Source organism: Carlito syrichta, unplaced genomic scaffold (genome assembly GCF_000164805.1).
Source record: "Carlito syrichta isolate Samal-C Ts95f unplaced genomic scaffold, Tarsius_syrichta-2.0.1 Scaffold304713, whole genome shotgun sequence".
NCBI classification, from domain to species: Eukaryota; Metazoa; Chordata; class Mammalia; order Primates; family Tarsiidae; genus Carlito; species Carlito syrichta.
Window position 1 is genome coordinate 220,777 of NW_007248809.1, and position 20,231 is coordinate 241,007.

General features: G+C 40.1%; 1 protein-coding gene across 1 annotated transcript in view; it reads left to right on the plus strand.

The window, feature by feature from the left end:
* Positions 1-20,231, plus strand: part of ZZEF1 (zinc finger ZZ-type and EF-hand domain containing 1) — a 131,125-nt gene that overhangs the window by 95,279 nt on the left and 15,615 nt on the right. Inside the window, exons 40-45 of the mRNA XM_008060736.2 lie at positions 7,129-7,406; positions 8,136-8,310; positions 8,810-8,942; positions 15,889-16,088; positions 17,595-17,714; positions 19,656-19,847. Of these exons, the coding sequence (XP_008058927.1) occupies positions 7,129-7,406; positions 8,136-8,310; positions 8,810-8,942; positions 15,889-16,088; positions 17,595-17,714; positions 19,656-19,847 (1,098 nt within the window). The remainder of the gene's footprint in view (positions 1-7,128; positions 7,407-8,135; positions 8,311-8,809; positions 8,943-15,888; positions 16,089-17,594; positions 17,715-19,655; positions 19,848-20,231) is intronic.

Consider the following 20,231-nt stretch of genomic DNA (forward strand, 5'->3'; position numbering starts at 1 on the left):
GGAGCGGCCACTGCACTTCAGTCTGGGCGACAGAGTGAGACTCCAACTCAAAAAAAAGAATTGCACAGCATGTGATTCCTGAAACTACTATAGTGATTCTGGTACATGGGAAGCCCAGCCTTGAGTGATAAATAAACACACAAGAAGGCATAGCAGAAAAATGAGGAGTAGCTTAGTAAATTATTGAATTAACTAACCATGTAATCTCGTCTTTACATTTCTTATGTGAGATGACAAATATTTCTATTGTAATAATCTATTTTAATTAAAACAATTAAAAGTTTCCTAATTGACTAAAAAAAAGAATTGCACAGCATTTAGATGTCATACTGATTGTTTCCTTTAATCTACTTCCCTTTTTGTTTTTAAAAGCTTTTATAGCATTGACATCTCTAGAGAGTCTAGACAATTTGGATATGTCTTCATTATTCTTTTTTATGATTGTCTAGACTGTTCCTGAATGCATATTTTTTTCCATATGAACTTTGTATTTTTATCAAGTTAAAGAAAATATCTTGTCAGTATTTTCACTAGGCTGACATTGAGTTTAAATATTAATTTAGGAATAGCTGACATCTTTTCGATAGTCTTTTTTTTTCCAGCAAATAAAGAAGAATCAGAGTCAGAGCTAGCAGGCTACTAAAACAGGATTTCCCAAGTTGGTAGAACTTTGACCAAGGGAAGGTGTCCCCAGAACTCAAGGTTTGATCCTCAGGTCTCTGGACCCAAGGATGGTTTTTAGCAGTTTGCCTAGATATGCTCAAACTAAGAGGGATCAACTTTTGCACGGGAGTTGCAGCTGATTTATAAATCAGTCACAATTTACAGGGGCATTTGTCTAGCAGGAAAATCGGTGTGTTCCCTTTTGGTATATAAAGTCATCCAGAAGGCTGCACTGTAGCTCAGAAGATTGTCTGGTGCATATGATATTAGAATGAGGAGAATAGGATGTTTTGGAGATCAGTTTCCATCCAGCAGGATGGACTGGCCTCAGCCAAGCAGCATGTCTGCCTGAGTAACTGGTATTGCCCTCTGAAATCAGCACCCTCAGGCTTGGGCTATGCAGTCACCATCCTGGTCTGCCTTTCCTCCCTAACCTTTGGTGACTTTGAGCAGGCTTATCAGCCAAAGTCTTTCTTCTGTCCTGACAGCCATGACTGCGTTCTGCTTACTTTAGTTGCCTCAGTGTTGATTAGAGCCGCATCATTTCCACATCTCACTGGGCAGCACATTGAGAAACCATCTCTTATGGCGTGGCCCTTCTACAACTGGGTATTCGCCTTTTTATGTTGATTTTACCAGTTTCACTATGAGTGACGTTTTCCTGACCTGGTCTCAACTTTGTTGTAACCATTTGTGTTATGGGCAGTCAATTTACCTCTAATGGAATGAGCTCGTTAACTGCTCTGTGCCAGTCAACTGTCCCCACCCTAGCCCTACTCTACACATTTTCCCCTGCCCCTTCCTAAGTTCTTTTGTTTTTTTCTAATTGTTTATGAAGTCTGTATTATATTTCTTATCTAATTGTGGTTGTAGTTAAATTTGTACCCACTTTTTTCAACTTATATTTCTCTCCTAATTAACAGTATAACCTTTTTGCCTTTTCTCCCAAGCAAGATGAGACCTTTTATTCTTTTACAAGATGCTTTTATCTCCCTCCTTATGTGTGAAATTTATCTAAAATTTTAATTCCAGATTGATTGATTTGGAGTTGTTTGTTTGTTTAAATTTCTCCTTTCTTAATTACTTGCTTTATACTTTCTCCTTTCTTAATTACTTGCATATTGTAGTAATTATTGATAGTTTTTCAATTGCACATTATTTATCAGTTACTATTTCTTTCTCCTGAATTATTTATTCTAATTCATGTTTTGTTTTGCTAGAAAACTTCCTCAAATACTTTTTTAGGAAGGGCTGCATGTCTTCATTCCTGTTACCTGTAAAGATAATTTGGGTGTAGAATTGTAGGGGGCATTGTTCTTTTCCTTCAGAGCTCTGTGAACGTTGCTGCATCATCTTCTGCCATCTAGAGTTACTGATGCAAAGGCCAAGGTCAATATTAAGATGGCATAAACTGATTTTTTTTTCATCTCTAAGATTTCTTCTTATCCTTGGAATTCAGACATTTCATCAGATCTTTTCAAAATAGATGTCCTTTCAGTGAGAAAGGATTTTACAAAAATTAGAATACACACACACATATATTTTTTCTTTCTGTGTTTCTTCCTAGCAGTTTGTTTGCTTTCCTTGTAAAAACTCAGCTAAGGAAATGTTCTTCTGTGGTTTATTTGGCTTTACTTCTTTATCTACAATATTTGCATTTCCTGGAAAGCAGAGTTTTGGTCATACTTTTTGTCTTTCATTCTAAGAGAATTCCTTAAGTTGACATGTATATTTTTTAAGTTTATATATATATATAATTTGGGGGGTGGTTAGGGTCTCACTCTGTCTTCCAGGCTGGAGTGCAGTGGCACAATCATGGCTCATCACAGCTTCAAGCTCCTGGACTCAAGCAAGAAAGGCTTTGGCTGATATGCTGCTCAAAGTCACCAAAGGTTAGGGAGGAAAGGCAGACCAGGATGGTGACTGCTGCAGACTACAGGCATACAGCTCAGACTACAGGCATGCACCACCATGGTTAGCTAATTTTTTTATTTTTTGCAGAGTCGAAGTCTTGCCATGTTGCCTGGGCTAGTTACAAACTCCTGGGCTTAAGCAGTCCTCCCACCTGGGCCTCCCAAAGTGCCGGAATTACAGGCATGCGCTACCACGCCTGGCTGGTTTTTTGATTTATTGTAGAGATGAGGTCTCGCCAATTTGCCCGGGCGGGTCTCGAACCTGCGGGCTCGGGCAATCCACTCACCTCAGCCTCCCAAAGCCTCTCAAAGTCGTGGGATTACAGACTGAGCCACCGAGCCCAGCTTGCCCACTTTTTTTTCCTTTTGGCTCGTTTAAGTTCCATGTACATCCTAGAGGTTAGGCCTTTGTCAGATATACAGTTAGCATATTTTTTCCCATTCTGTGGACTGTCTCCCCACTCTCTTGATGGTTTCTTTTGTTTTGCAAAAGCTTTTCAGTTTGATGAGGTCCACTTGTCTATCTTATTTTTTATGGCATACACTTTTGGGGTTATGGTCAAGAATTGGTTGCTTATTCCAATGTGCAGAATAAGAGTGTCTCCTGTGTTTTCCTTTTTTTTTTTTTGAGTCGGAGTCTTACTCTGTCACCCAGGCTGGACTGCAGTGGCATACCCCTGACCACCGCAGCCTCAACCTGTAGGGCTCAGGCGATCCTTCTGCCTCAGCCTTCTAAATAGCTGGAACTACAGGCATGTGCCACTATGTCCAGCTAATTTTTTTTTTTATTTACTGTAGAGACAAGGTCTCACCAAGTTGACCAGGTTGGTCTTGAACCCCTGGACTCAGGCAATCCTTTCGCCTCGGCCTCCCAAATTTGACTGCTACCCAATGGGTGGTTGTATGCCCCTTATCCCCCTCCCTCCCTTCCTCCTTTAGCAGTGCCGAGCATCTGTTGTTCCTGTCTTTGTGCCTGCATGCTCAATGTTTAGTGCCCACTTATGAGTGAGAACACATGGTATTCAGTTTTTTGTTACTATGATAGTTCACTTAGAATAATGGTCTCTAGCTGCATCCATGTTGCTGCAAAGGACGTAATTTTGTTCTTCTTTATGGCTGCTGGAGGGCAAGTTATTAGATTTATTTTAGTGTAAAAAGTGCCTAGATAGACTTTTATCTGGCATATATAAAGAACTCTTAGACCCAAATAATAAAAAGACCTTCTTAGAGGAGATCTGCCATCACAGATTTGCTGTGCCCATTTTTAAACTTTATATAGATGGAGTACATCACTATGCACTCCTTTTGTCTGACTTCTTTTGCTCAGCATTATGTTTAAGAGATACATTCATGTTACTGTGATTAATTTCCCTTATTCATCCTAATTGTTGTCTAGAATCCCATGGTATGAATGTACCATAATTTTAGAGTTCCCTTTACTGCTGTTGGGCCTTTGAGTGATTTCCAGGTTGGAGCTACCCATGTGGCGCTGTGAGCATGCCTGTACATGTCTTCCCATGAACACCTGAATACAGCCAAGCAGGCTGCCAAACAGTTTCCATAATGTTTGTACTAGTTTACACTCCCACAGCAGCATATGAAAGTTTTGTTTGCTCCATATCCTAATTTTGAAACAATTGAAAACGTATATAAAAGTTGAAGGCACAGTACAAATAATTTTTTGCCTGAGGGTAAGTTGCCCAGTTGATGCCATATTGCCCCTATCTATGTTAGTATATTTTCTACAAACAAGGAGATTCTCCTGCATAACCTGAGAGCAACCATCAAAGTCAGAAAAACTAACATCGATACATTGCTACTATCTAATCCTTGGTCCCCATTCAAGTTTCACCAGTTGCTCCAAAAATGTCTCTTATAACAAGGGAATCAGAATTCATGTGTAGCATTTTATTTTCATGTCTCTCTAGCCTCCTCAAGTCTTAAGAAGTTTATCGATTACAGGTCAGCTGTTTTGTGGAATGACCTCTTTGGGTTTGTTGGATGATTCCTCATAATTAGAATCAGGCTTTGCAACTTGGACAGGAGAATCACAGACATGATGCTGCATACTCATTGTAGCTTTTTAGATGAACATAGGTTTGACTTATTTCACTCATCTTGTTTACTTTGATCACTTGATTAAATGGTGTCAGCAAGCCTTTCCTCTGTAATTTCCCCTTTTATTATTAGTAAATATTTAGTGGGGAGAGTGTTTGAAACTATGTATATATCCTGTTTCTCATTAAATAGCTATTTATTCATTTGTTTAATTATATCAGTATGGGTACACAGTTCCCTGTTTTACTCTATGAGCTATAATCCATTAGTCTAATCACTTATTTTGATGCTTAAATTTACCTGGATTTGGCCAGTGGGCATCCACTTAGGCTGACTTCTATGTCCTTTTGACGTATCCCCATAATTTTTTGGACGTTTTCTTGTTTTTTGGCACAAGATGTTTCAGACACTTCTTGACATCTCCCTTTCCTAGCCTTGGAACCAACCATTTCTCTAAGGTGACTTGGTTCCTTTCAGTAGAGAATAGTATTTAGCACTAGATAGGTTTAGTGCTCAAGATTTGAGCACTAGATAGGTTTATAACTAACAGTGTGTCACTGCTCTGAGCCTTTGCAGTAGACAGAGATAAAGCGTGTGTGTGTGTGTGTGTGTGTGTGTGTGTGTGTGTGTGTGTGTGTGTGTGTGTGTGTGTGTGTTTGTGTGTGTACTTCATCTCTCTGTTTCCATATTTAAAGCAGTGATGGCCGGGCGCAGTGATTCAAGCCTGTAATCCCAGCGCTTTGGGAGGCCGAGGCGAGAGGATTACCTGAGCCCACCAGTATGAGACCAGCCTGGGCAACATGGTGAGACCTCGTCTCTAGAATAAAAATCAAAACGTGGTAAAAATAAAAAAGGCCAAACGTGGTAGCGTGTGCCTGTAGTTCTGGCTACTTGGAAGGCTGAGGCAGAAGGATCACCAGAGCCAGCAGGTTGACACTGGGGTGGCCATGAGCATGCCACTGTACTCCATCCTGGGTGACAGAGTGAGATTCTGACACACACACACAAAAAAATAAAGCAGTGATTCTCAAACTGGAGGCTATATGGTTTGGCTACTTGGCAATATCTGGAGACATATTTCATAACTCAGGGGATGCTCCTGGAATCTAGTGGGATAGAGACCAGGGATACTGCTAAACATCTTAAAATGCTCAGGCACCACTCATACCCCCCACCCCAATAAGCATTATGAGACCTAAATGTCAGTAGCGCTGAGGTTGAGAAACTCTGATTTAGAGAATGCAGTCTTTAATAGTGAGAATCCTGGATCCCATTATTCTTCATACAATTACTTTATGGATCAGTCTCCCACCTCTGCCACCATTCATCTTTTGAGGTGTCCTCTTGTCCCTGTTTGGACTCTTGACACCCTACACTGGGCCTCCCCCCACGCGGATACCTCTTCACCACATCTGAGTCTATCTCTCTAAGCCAATTTGCTCTCTTGTAGTGAGGCCACTCTTATCCACAGCGGGCTACTTCTCAATGGCAACACTCTCCTTATGCTCCTCTGACACCCCTGCCAGGCTGCCCCCTCCATGGCAACCCCTCACCCTGCTTGGGTTTTGACACCCTGTGGCCTATACCAGACCAGCCCCATGACGGGATGCCTTCCACATTCTTCTTGGGCTCTGACACCCCTGCCAGGCTTCCTCTTCAGGGAGATGCCTTATTGAGAATCACTTTTTATTTTTGAGAAATTTTTTTGTTAATTTATTGCTTTGTTTTTATATTATGGATAGAGTGCCCTCTTGAATCACACTGAGGATAACAACTCAAACATTTAAAAAGTTTTCTTCAGTTTTGTTTACCTTTTTCCTATGGAAAATAGCAAATGTATAAGAATAGAAATGTATGTACCAGGCTGTTTATCTAAATGATGTTTATAATAACGAAGAATTAGAAACAAAATAAGTTGCAGGACAATATTTAAAGAAAGAAAAATAACAATCTAAAAATTTTGACTTGCTTTAAATATATTATATACAAATATTTATGGAAACAGGTTGAAAGACTATTCATCAAACTGATAACAATTGTTATCTCCTGGGTGTGGTGGTGGGGAAGGGATTATGGGAAGCTTTAACTTTTGTGTGTTTCGAATTATTTAAATTCTCTTATATTCACTACTATACAGTGCAACCTTGTAACCAGAAACTATTTGTACCCCCTAAAGGTATTGAAATAAAGGAAAATAAATAAAATTGTTGGTAAAGTAAAAAATAATAAATTGTCTTACAATGAACATATTAGGGGGTGAGGAGAAAGCAAATGCGTTGTTTATTTTTCAGGGTAAAGGAATTATTAGAAGTAGGATTGTAAGGTAATACCTGAGAATGTTTATTTTCTGATTGTACATATGGCATTTATAAAAGCCACTGCATAATTCCCTTGGCACTAGGCCAGTTGTGAATAAGACAGGAGGGGGACGGCATGTTTAGCTGGAGCTTACATGGATTTTGTACTGAATAGATTTCTCTCCCTCTCTTGGCAGGGTCCCACAGTTCCCCTGATAGACCTGGAGCATGTTCTTCCACTCATGTTTCAGGTTGTCATCTCAAATGCAGGCCACTTGAATGAAACCTACCATCTCACCCTGGGTCTTCTTGGCCAGTTAATCATCCGTCTTTTACCGGCAGAGGTAGATGCTGCAGTAATCAAGGTCCTCTCAGCCAAACACAACTTGTTTGCTGCAGGGGACAGTTCCACTGTGCCAGATGGCTGGAAGACCACTCATCTGCTCTTTAGCCTGGGAGCTGTGTGTCTGGACAGGTAGCCTTTGTTCTCACCTCCCCAGCCACCCCTACTCTACCCCCACCTTAGGGTTCATTTCCTTAAGTCATAGGTCTGACTGTTGTTTAATTTCAGTGTGCTACGGTGCAGTTGTCTGGGAGTTTTGTGAGAATAGAGTTGGATTTATTAGCAATGCTGTTAATTCACATTAGAACCATGCTTAACAACCACATTAAAAAGACTGAGTAGTCTTAGCACTGTTTGCTGATTCAGCTCTCTAATGATATATATTCTGGTTTGTTTCCTCCGCCCCCCGCTCCAGGGCAGTGAACGTAGACCTTGGGGTTGAAGGAAATAAATCTATTTTGTTATAAAAGTAACATAACCACAACACCAAATTTGGAAAACAGAAATGAAGGAAAAAAAAAACTCACCCTTACTTGTACCACATTAATACATCTGGTGCTGAAGTACTGTATTTCCTTCTGAGCTTTTTTTGTGTTTGAGTGTGAGTGTGCATTTGTACACACACAGGAGAATTTTATAGAGATTTTTAAAAACACAGTTGTAGACTGAGATGTAAGTAATAGGTCTTGATTTTGTGACTTTTTTGCTTACCATTATATGGAAAGCATTGTTCTGATGGTTTTAAAGCTAACTACTGAATGGTTTTTTGCATGCTGTGGGTCTCCCTTGGAGTAGAGCAAGCTCTGATGAGATGAGTTTGGAGCCCTGTGTACTGCCTATAACAGAGCTCTTGTCTTCTAGCCGGGTGGGCTTGGATTGGGCGTGCTCCATGGCAGAGATCCTGCGGTCACTCAACAGTGCCCCACTGTGGCGTGACGTCATTGCCACCTTTACAGACCACTGCATCAAGCAACTGCCTTTCCAGCTGAAGCACACCAACATCTTCACCCTGCTCGTGCTGGTTGGCTTCCCCCAGGTACCACACTCTGAAGGCCTAGCCACCCTTTCCAGTCTTCATCATAGACACCAGAGTCTCCATAGCATGCATTCACTTGTATAACATGCTTTCACAGTCCTGGTATATTTTCAAGATAATGGGATGGTTTGTTCAGTTCTTCTGAATCATTTTATTGCCAGTATTTGGCTTTGAATAATAGGTAACTGTAATATATTAATTTGCAAGGAACAGTTGTCTTTCACTTTGTCATTCATCTTGTTTCTAACCTTCATGTCTCTCAACTGATTGATACAAAGGGGGCTTTAAAGACATGGGTTCATCCAGCAAAGACTTAAGCCAATTTTGTATCAGGCCTGTGCTAGACCCTTTGGACTTAGAAATGCGAAGAACCCTATACTTAAGTGCTTGTTGAAGTCAGAGGCACAAGCAAAGGGCACCAGATTTGTGCCTTATTAAGTGTTCTTTCTAGTCTAGATGTGCTATTAAGTTGCCTTTTCTGTCTCTCTCTATGTCCTAGGTCCTCTGTGTGGGAACCCGCTGTGTTTATATGGATAATGCCAATGAACCCCATAATGTGATCATCTTGAAGCACTTTACAGAGAAGAATAGGGCTGTGATCATTGATGTAAAAACTCGGAAAAGGAAAACAGGTCCCAAGCATAATTATTTTTTCTAAGAATGGAAAAAAGTTATCTAAACCCTGCATGCCCTAAAATCAATGAAGATACCTTGGTTCTTGCATGTGATTTTTCAAAAAGCAAGTTATAGCACCCTGAGCTGCTACTTCATCTCTGAAATGATGTAGAGATGATTTTGGATAACAAGGATAACTTTGAAAGCCCCTTTCCATGCTGTTATTTTGTTTATATGTTTTTTTGGTTGGCCAGAATTTCATTTCTCTATTTGCAGGTGTAATTTGTTTTCTAATGGGTAATTTAAACATATTATGGAGTCATGTGGCTACAAGGAGTCAGATGGCTATATTTGCAATAATTGTATTGGGATTTATATAACTTTCCAACGTATTTCATCAGTAGAACCCTGAAAGTATGACATTATAAGTGCCCCGCTGGGTTTGGTGGCTCAGCCTGTAATCCCGTGCCTTTGGGAGGCTGAGGTGAGTGGATTGCCTGAGCCCGCAGGTTTGAGACCCGCCTGGGCAATGAGACCTCATCTCTACAATAAATCAAAAAATCAGCCGAGCGTGGTAGCGCATGCCTGTAATTCTGGCTACTCGGAAGGCTGAGGTGGAAGGAATGCCGGAGCCCAGCAGGTCGAGGCTGCGGTGGCCGGGAGCGGCCACTGCACTTCAATCTGGGCGACAGAGTGAGACTCCAACTCAAAAAAAAAAAAAAAAAAACATTATAAGTGCCCCTTTGACTTATTTGCCAAACCCCAAACAATCTGGAGTGTCTAACCTTTATGTCCCCAGTTCTGCTTCAGAAGCAATCTGCATTTTTACTTAGCATTAGCATTAGGCAGCATCTGGGCTGCTTTTGTGTATGGTATGTTGCCTAGGTTCTTTTTTGTTGTTGTTTTTTTGCATATGAACATCCAGTTGTTCAGGACCATTTGTTGAACAGATCATATCTTGGCACTTTTGTTGAAAACTAATTAACACATATGTGTGTATCTTTTTATGGATTCTAATGTTTCGTTAACCTGTATGTCTGTCCTTACTTCAGTACTACACTGGCTTAACTATTGTAGATTAATACAAAGTCATGAAATCAAGTTCTGCAGCTTTGTTCTTTTTCAGAATTGTTTTGGCTCTTCTAGTTCCTTTGCCTTTCTGTATAAATTTTAGAATTAGCTTGTTAGTTTCTATAAAAGAGCCTGCTGGAATTTTGATTGACATTGCATTGAATCCATAGATTCATTTCGGGAGAACTGACATCTTAACAATACAGATGCCTCCTCAACTTGCAATGAGGTTATGTCCTGATAAACCTATTGTAAAGTGAAAAAATTGTTCAATTGAACCATCGAAGTTAAGGACCATCTATATTAAGTCTTTTGATCCACGAGCGTGATATACCTCATCATTTATTTAGGGAATAAATTTAGGTTTCATAAATTTAGTCTTTAATTTATCTCAGCCTGGCATTGGATATTATCTGCCTTCTCTCATTCCTGATTTTGATAATTTATATCTTTTTTGTTGTTGTTTTCTAGGTAATCCATCCAGAGATTTATCAATTTAGTGTTCTTTTCAAAGGACCAGCTTTGGTTTTATTAATTTTTTTATGACTTCTGTTTGCTATTTCATTTAGTTTTGCCCTGATCATTATCAATTTCCTTATTTCTGCTTGCTTTGTGTTTAATGTGTTTTTTGCTTTTCTGGTTTCTTAAGGCAGAAGTCGTCACTGATTTGAGACCTTTCTTATATGCCAATAGAAGAATGTTAATGCTATGAATTTTCCTTTAAATATAACTTTAACCGCATCTCACTTGCTTTTTTTCTTTTTTCTTTTCTGGTGTCCTTTGAATTCAGTAGGAGTATCTCACAATTTTTGATAGAATATATCATGAATATATACTATCTCATTTAGGTCAGAATATTTTAAAATTTATCTTATGAATTTTTTCTTTGCTCTGTGAATTATTTAAAGTTTGATATTTAATTTCTAAATATTTGGGGAGACATTCCAAGTATCTTTCTATTACTGATTTCAAGTTTAACTCCCTTACGGTCAGAGAGTATACTTTTTTCCTTTGTTTTCTTTTTTTAAGTTGGAGTCTCACTTTGTCACCCAGGCTGGAGTGCAGTGGCACACTCACGGCCACCACAGCCTTGGCCTGTCGGACTCAGGTAATTCTTCTGCCTCAGCCTTCCAAGTACCTGGAACTACAGGCATGCACTACCACTCCTGACTTATTTTTTGATTTATTGTACAGATGAGCTCTCACCAAGTTGCCCAGGCTGATCTCAAACCCCTGAGCTCAGGCAATTCTCTTGCCTGGTCCTCCTAAAGTGCTGGGATTACAGACTTGAGTCACTGCGCCTAGCTGTTTTCTTTTTTTTAAAATAGAGATGTGGGGCACAAGTGAGAAGTGACTACATAGGTAGGCCACATGCAGGTGAAGTTTGGATTTCCAACTGGCCTTCCTTCCTCTAGTAGTGGACCTAGTACCCTAGTACTGTCATGTGCCCCCTACTTTTCTTGCTCCCTCCTCTAGCAGTGCCCAGGAACTGCCGCTCCCTTGTGTTCATGTAATTATTGTTCAGGGCCCACTTATGAGTAAGAACATGCCTTATTCAGTTACTTGTTTCTGTGATAGGTCACTTAGTACGAAGATCTCCAATTCCATCCAATTTGCTGTGAAGTCCTTGATTTTGTTCTTTTTTATGGCTGCATAATACTCCACCGTGTATATGTACCACATTTTCTCTCCAGTCTACTTTCGATGTATAGTAGAGTTGGTTCCATGTTTTAGCTATTGTGAGTAGTGTGGCAGTAAACATGCATGTGCAGGTGTCTTTTTGGTAGAATGATTTATATTCCCCCGGGTATATTTCCAGAAGGGAGATTGCTGGATTATATGGAAGGTCAATTTTTAGTTATTTTAGGAATCACCACACTGCTTTTCACAAAGTTTTAACTAGTTTGCTCTCCCACTGACAGTGTAGACGCATATCTTTTTCACCACACACTCATCAGCATCTGTTGCTTTTTGACTTATTAATGATGGCCATCCTAACCAGAGTTAGGTGGTATCTCATTGTAGTTTTGATTTGCATTTCTCTGATGATTAGTGAGGCTGAGCATTTTTTCATGTGTCTGTTGGCTGCTTGTGTGTCTTCTTTTGAAAAGTATCTGTTCAGCCAGGCACAGTGACTTAAGCCTCTATTCCAGCACTTTGGGAGGCTGAAGTGAGAGAATTGCCTGAGTCGAGGGGTTCGAGACCAGCCTGGGAAACTTGACGAGCCCTTGTCTCCACAGTAAATCAAAAAAATTAGCTGGGCATAGTGGCACACACCTGTGGTTAAAGCTACTTGAAAGGCTGAGATGGAAGATCACCTGAACCCAACAGGTGGAGGCTACAGTGGCTGTGGGTGTGCCACTACACTCCAGCCTGTGCAAACAGAGTGAGATTCCTACTAAAAAAAAATGTGTCTGTTCATGTCCTTTGTCCACTTTTTTATGGGTTTGTTTGTTTTTTTCCTCTTCACTTTGTTTGAGTTCCTTGTAGATACTGGATGTTAGGCCTTTGTTAGATGCATAATTTGCAGATATCTTCTTCCATTCTGTGAGTTGTCTCTTTACTCTCCTAATAGTTTCTTTTGCTGTGCAAAAACTTTTCAGTTTGATGAGATCTCACTTGCCTATCTTAGCTTTTATGGCATTCACTTTTGGAGACTTGATCAAGAATTAATTGCCTACCCTGATGTGCATAAGGGTGTTTCCTATGGTTTCTTCTAGGATTCTTATAGTTTGAGGTTTTATGTTTAGGTCTTTGAACCATTTTGAGGTGATTTTTATATATGGTGATAGGTAGAGAGTATACTTTTAATTATTTCAATCCTATTAAGATTATTGCAATTTGTTATATTCCAAAATTGGGTATTTTCCTGAAGATTCTATGTACTCTTAAAGAAAATGTATGTACTGTGTCAGTGGTGGGATATCCTATAGATATTATTAGGTCAAGTCAATGGATAATGTTATTCAAGTTTTCTATGCCCTTACTTACACTTACAATGTGTTTTGTCTGCTTGTTCTAACAATTACTGAAAGAGGACTATTGAAATTTCTAGCTATAATTGTGTGCTTTTTCATTAATATGTTATTTTTTATCCCTGATAATATTTCTTATTCTGAAGTCTACTTTAATGTTATGTACCCCCTCTTGCTTTTTTCAAATTGGCATTTGCCTAGTATAATCATTTCTCAGTACCCTTGAAGGGTTGGTTCTAGGACTCTTCATGGATACCAAAATTTATGGATGCTCTTGTCCCTAATAGTTGGCCCTTTGAATCTGTGGGTTTTGTATCTGAGGATTCAGCCAACCTCAGATAAAAAATATAGTCAGTCAACAGCCAGGTGTGGTAGCTCACTCCTGTAATCCAAGCACTTTGGGAAGTAGAGATGAGAGGACTGCGTGAACCCAGGGGTTCGAGACCAGCCTGGGCATCTTGGCAGGACCTTGTCTCTACAGTAAATCTAAACAATTAGCTGGGTGTCATGGCAGGTGCCTGTGGTTCCAGCTACTTGAAAGGCTGATACAGAAGGATTGCCTGAGCACAGCATGTCAAAGATGTGGTGGCTGTGAGCATGCTGCTGCACTCCAGCCTGGGTGACAGAGTGAAACTCTGACTCAAAAACATAAAAAATATATATATAATCAACCCTCCATATCCACAAGTCTCATCTTTTTCCATCCTTTCACTTTAACCTGCCTATATCTTTACATTTAAAGTGGATTTCTTGTAGAGAGCACATAGTGGGGTCTTTTTTAAAAAATCCAATCTGACAATCCCTGCCTTTTAATTGACATGTTGAGACCATTTACATTGAATGCAATTATCAAGATGGTTAAATTTAAATCTACTATCTTCTTGCTTGTTTTCTATTTATCTTGTCTGTTCTTCCTTTTTTCTTCTCCCTCCTTTTGCATTTTTTTTATTTTTGAATCAGAGTCTCACTGTGTCTCCCAGGCTGGAATGCAGTGGCACACTTAAAGCTACTGAGGTCTTAACCTGCTGAGATCAGGCAGTCCTTCACATCAACCTTTCAAGTAGCTGGAACCACAGGCACATAGCACCACACCCAGCTAATTTTTGATTTATTGCAGAGACAAAGTCTTGCCAAGTTGCCCAGGCTCATCTCAAACCCCTGGGCTCAGATAGTTCTCTCGCCTCTGCTTCCCAAAGTGCTGGGATTTCAGGTGTGAGCCACCATGCCAAACCTGCAATCAGTTTTTATTTTGTTTTATTTTTCTTAATGATTCCATTTTATTTTCACTATTGATTTTTTTACTGATATATCTTTATTTTTTTAGGGGCTGCTCTAGGGTTTATAATAGTCTACCTTCAGATAGTTTTTTAGAGGTTGTACTAGGTTTATACTGTACTTCTTTAACTCATCTTAGTCTACCTTCAGATAATATCATACCACTTCACATATAATATAGAAACATTACAACTTTTATTTTTATTCTCCACCCCCATGTTTTATACTGTTGTTATGCATTTTATTTCTATATGATAAAAATTTCACAGTACTTTATTATTTTTGTTTTAAAAAGTGAGCTATTTTGAAAGAGATTTTAAAATGAGGAAACAGTAGCTTTTATATTTAGCCACATATTTTCCATTTCTAGTACTCTTTGTGTCTTTGTATAGATTCAGTTTTCTATCTGATATTTTTTTGTTTGTTGGGTCTTGGCATGAAAAACTTTCCTTGTAATGTAGGTGTGCTCCCACAGAATCTGTTAGTTTGCCTGAGGAATGTTTATTTTGACTTCATCTTTGAATGATAATTTTGCTGGGTAAAAAAAATTCTAGGCTGAGAATTTTCTCTTGGAATACTTTAAAGATATTGCTCCATTGTCTTCTGGCCTGTATAAATTCTGGCATGAAGTCTGCTGTCATTCTTATCTTTGCTACTTTTTTGTAATATGTCTTCTTTTTCCTCTGGCTGCTTTTTTAGCAATTTAATTATGATGTGTGTTGGCATGCTTTTCTTTGTTTTTTTCTGCTGGGGGTGTTTATTGGGCTACTTGGGTTTATAGTTCTCATGAAATTTGGAAAAATTTTGACCATTATGTTTTCAAATATTTTTTCTGGCCCCCTCCACCAACCAGGACACTTCCATCTCACTGGTGGAAACACAATTTATTTCCAGTTCTGTGTGAGCTCCAGAATTGTTCTGCCTACTGCTTTTTAGTAGTTCTTTCCCCTGCTCCCAATAGTTTCCTTGCACATGTCAATACTTAGCCAAAGACTCATGAGGAACCCTCTGTGGATCTCTGGAGACCTTCCTCCAGCCTACCTCTCTCTCTGTGTATCTCCCTTCTTTGTAATATTCTGCCCCATAAATTCTAGCTGCCTTGATTTCCTTGAACTCTGACCTCTGTCTCTTTGATTCATGGATTTCTGCTTCCTGCTGTGCAGCTTGGAAATTGTCTCCTGATAGCTGGTGCTATTGAAGGGCTGACCTAATTTAAGTCCCTATCTCTCAGGGATCATGGTCCTGCATTACCTGTTGCCCATTATCTACAAGCCATTGTTTCATGTTTTTTGGTGTTCTGGTTGTTTAAGGTAGGAGAGTAAATCTGATCCCTCTTACTTCATCTTGTTTAGAAGTGAAAGTCTTATGTGCTATTTTAAAGAATTTTTATTAATACCTTTGGAGACAACTTCTTTGTGCACAGATGTAGGAATGTGAATTGTCCCCCTTAGTTGCTGGATGGATAGGTGGCCATTACTATTTTTGTGCTCACCTGCAAGCTGGCCTTAATGGCTAAGATTGGGCCCGATGGGTTTGTGGTTCTGCAGTTTTTACTTTAGTGGCAAATTACTGTGGAAGAAACTTAGCTTCAGAAAGCATTAACTGTACTTTTTGTCTCTTTCTGCCTGATGTCACCCTTCAGTGAAGGACTACCAGCTGGTCCAGAAGGGAGGAGGACAAGAATGCGGTGACTCTCATGCACAGCTGAGCCAGTACTCCCAGCACTTTGCCTTTATTGCCAGTCACCTTCTGCAAACCAGCATGGACAGCCATTTTCCTGAGGCAGTGGAAGCAACTTGGGTCCTGTCCCTGGCCCTCAAAGGATTATATAAAACACTAAAGGTAATGGTGAGCATCTCCATTTGGTAATAATGTCATTTGACATCTACATGGGGATTAACTGGGAGGAAATGCCGTCTGATTTTAGTGGGTGGTTAACCATAGGATTTTGATTATTTTTAGAAATGGTTGGGGCCTTGCATAGGGATAACTTCAAAGAAAAAATAGAATTTTCCCAATAGTTCGCTTCTCTGTTGTTTTATACTGTTTCATGAGATCAGATACTACGATTTCATGGGGATGTCACCTTGGCAGATGAGAGGAAAAATGGACTGAAAAGTAGCTCACTTTCCTCTCTGAGCAACTGCTCCTCTGCTTTACCATAGAAAAAGAAAGGAAGAATAAAAGATCTTGTGGGATCTTTGAGCAATAGGTTTGGAAATTGGGGTGGGACAAGGTAGACATGTGAAATAACTGGGCAATATCTGGCATGGAACCAAAAGTCTTGACTTAGGAGAACTTCCTCCAATACCTGAGGGTCATTATAGGGAGAAAGGATCTTTCAAGGAGACACATGTGAGCTTACTTTTAGGATTATCTTGCCAACATAGCTATCCATGAAAGAAGGAACTCAGTTGGAAAGTTTGTGAGAGCCTTGACTTTTAAGGCATTCAGTAGCAGCACTTGTGGGGAGGTCATGGAGGGCACTCAAGCACCACAGGAGGCTGTGGCATTTCAGCTCTGGTCTAGCCCTGAGAGTTTGTAGTTGTAGGATTAAGACCATTCACCTACTATTTCTTTAGTTCATGGTGTTTAAAGCAATGTGCTGTTGTTTTAGTTGTTTACATTATATAGGAAAGAAAAAATAAACTCTCTGAGGGCAAAGATCCTTTCTGTCTTTGAATCCTTCATTCAGTAAATACTTGTTGATCACTAAGGGCCAGATGGAACTGAGTACGCAGTGGTGAATTAGAAAGAAGTTCAGTGCTCTCCTGAAGCTTATGGTCTAACTGACAAGAAAAACACAAGGGAACCTGCTAGGTAAACTGCCATGAGTCAGAAAAAAAATCCTGAAAGGTGAAATTTGAAGACAGATCAGGAGTCAGCTGTGGAAAAATTAGACAGAGTGTTCCATGTGGAAAGAGTAGCAAACTCCAGGTCCTGAGATGGAACAGGCATGGTTTTCAGTATAGTGCAGAAGAGTGAATGGGGCCCAAGAAACAGGCAGGAGCCTTGTAGGACTTTGTCAGCCTTGATGAGGGGCTTGGGTTTTAGTCTGAAGATCACTGGGAAACTTTTGGAAGATAGAGAGCAGGGGAGTGACATAAAATAGACGCCAGAAATATTTGTTGAGTGATTGAATAGAGAATTAATAAACAGACGGTGGATTATGGCTAAGGTTCATTCTTCCTTGGGGCTCCATTCTTCCTAGTAACTGGAATTTTCCCTAGAAGGTCAACTTGGGCCATCAGCTGAGGCTGAGCTCTGAGGAAAGCTTGCTTTTCCCTAACTAACCCTCACCTTCATCACTCTGAGGCAGTCACAAGTTATTCTTTTTCTGCCCGGCAGGCTCACGGTTTTGAAGAGACCCATGCTACCTTCCTTCAGACCGATTTGCTGAAGTTGCTTGTGAAAAAGTGCAGCAAAGGGACTGGCTTCAGTAAAACGTGGCTCCTCCGGGACCTGGAAGTAAGGCATGAGGGTGGCTCCTACTACTATTGCCTGGTGCAGATTTATGACCTGGGAGCTAGAAGCATCAGCTAGTTCCAGGTGCCTCTGCCCTGTGCTTTCTCATTTAGTACAGTGTTTAAAACTGTCCCTTGCTTTTGTCTTCCCTTTCGGAAATAGGGGTTATGACACATGTCCTCCTCTGTCAGGGAAAATTAATTTGATGTCTGTTCAAAAAATGTTGGAAGAGAAGTATTTTATGGAAACACGTGATTGACCATTATATTATGGTAATAAAGTGTACCCTTGAATTATTATTTCCCTTTAAAGTTCCTTTGAGCTAAAATCAGCTTCTAAATTTGTCTTCACTTATGTTTCTTTTATGTAGGATTTTAGTTGATAATTTAAATTTTATTACTGTTCCCCTAGACCTTAAGATTTTTCTTAGTGGAATTACTATGACTCCCTGTGGGCTTTCTGTGCTAAGTGCCAACTGCATAGGAAAGGCTGCCACAGAGTGGGAGGTGGTAAGTGGCCATCCTCAGCCCCACAGAGGCCTGAACTTGAAGAAACAGCTCTCAATTGCCACAAGAGGTTTTCATTAGGTTTAAGGAAAAGATGCTAAAACATGTTAATGAATAACTGAGAGAGCACTTGAGCTTTTATTCTTAAGGAATGTTTTATTTATTTTTATTTTTTTAAATTTGAGTCGGATTCTCACTCTGTCGCCCAGGCTGGAGTGCAGTGGCACACTCATGACCACCACAGCCTTGACCTGCTGGGCTGAGGTAATCCTTCTGCCTCAGACTTCCAAGTCGCTGGAACCACAGTCACGCACCACCATGCCCAGCCATTTTTTTAAACATTTATTGTAGAAATGAGGTCTCACCAAGTTACCCAGGCTGGTCTCGAATCCCCGGGCACAGGCAGTCCTCTCGCCTCCACCATGCCTGGCAAGGAATATTTTAAACTTAAAATGTTTTGTTATGGTTGAACCACATTGCAGGAAACTTAAAAAAAAAAAAAACCTCAAAATTTTATCACCCCAAACACTGCTACCATTAGCATTTTGTGTTTTTCCTTCTAATTTTTTCCTATGCATCTGTAGTACATATACAAATTTAGATTGCACAATGAGCAAATATTCAAATAAATTGAGATCACATGATGGCCATTTTTCTAAGTTCCTGCGTAGTTTTAATAACCACCTTTTTTCTCCTTTCTTTTTTTCTTCTTTTATTTTGAATTAGGGTCTCACTCTGTCACCCAGGCTGGAGTACAGTGGCATGATCACGGCTCACTGCAACCTCTACCTCCTGGGTTCAGGTGATCCCTCCACCTCAACCTCCTGAGTAGTTGGGACTACAGACATATGCCACCATGCCCAGCTAATTTTTTTTTTTTTTTTTGTAGAACTGGGATCTCCCTATGTTGCCCAGGCTAGTCTTGAACTCCTGGGTTTAAGTAATCCTCCTAACCTCAGCCTCCCAAAGTGGTGGGATTGCAGGAGTGAGCCACCATACTCTACAGTAACCCCATTTTTGATACATGAAGGTGGCTTTCAGGGGTTTTTTTTGCCATTATTAATGTTTCACTGACCATATTATGAGTATAACTTTTTACATATATTATTCCTAACAGGTGAGTTACTGTGTTAAAGCATATGGACATTTTTAAGCTCTTTGCATTTTGCCAAAACAAAGAGTGATAGCAGTTTTTACTGTAAGTTGAAAAGTTAATAAACACAAAGGTCCCTATAGTGTTTAGTTAGCAGTTCTTGGATTACAAAGTATATTTGAACATGTTTTCATATTTCTTTACTAATTCACATTCTACCAATGAATTCTGATGTCTTAAAAAGTTAGGTCAAGTGTTTTCTACCTTTATATAGTTAAAGAACGATGCCATCTTCCCATCCACTCAGTGCTCACATCCTGCCTTGCCTGATTTTCTTTCTTGTAGATTTTATCTATCATGCTGTACTCCTCAAAAAAGGAGATCAACACTTTGGCTGAGCACGGAGACCTTGAGTTGGACGAACGAGGGGACCAAGAGGAAGAGGTAGAACGGCCAGTTAGCAGCCCTGGTGACCCGGAGCAGAAAAAGCTAGACCCTCTTGAGGGCCTGGATGAGCCCACCAGAATATGTTTCTTGGTGTGTTCCTGGGTCATCTTATAAGTTGGGCAAGGGCTTCTGGGAAATGAATTTCTTCGGCTTGGGCCGTGTTTTACCCCAAATATGAAAATGTTTCAGTCTGAGGTCCTGAGAATTCACTTTCTAAAGATTTAGTTTGTGTGGTGCAGTACTCATCCAGAACAGATCCCCACAATTTTTTTTTTTTTCCAGTCAACGTCTCATTCTGTTGCCCAAGCTGGAGTGCAGTGGCACGTTCACGGCCACCGCAACTTCCTCCTGCTGTGCTCAGGCAGTCCTGCCTCAGCTTTCCAAGTGGCTGGGACTGCAGGCACATGCCACCATGCCTGGCTAATTTTTTAAAATTTATTGTAGAGATGAGGTCTCACCAAGTTGCCCAGGCTG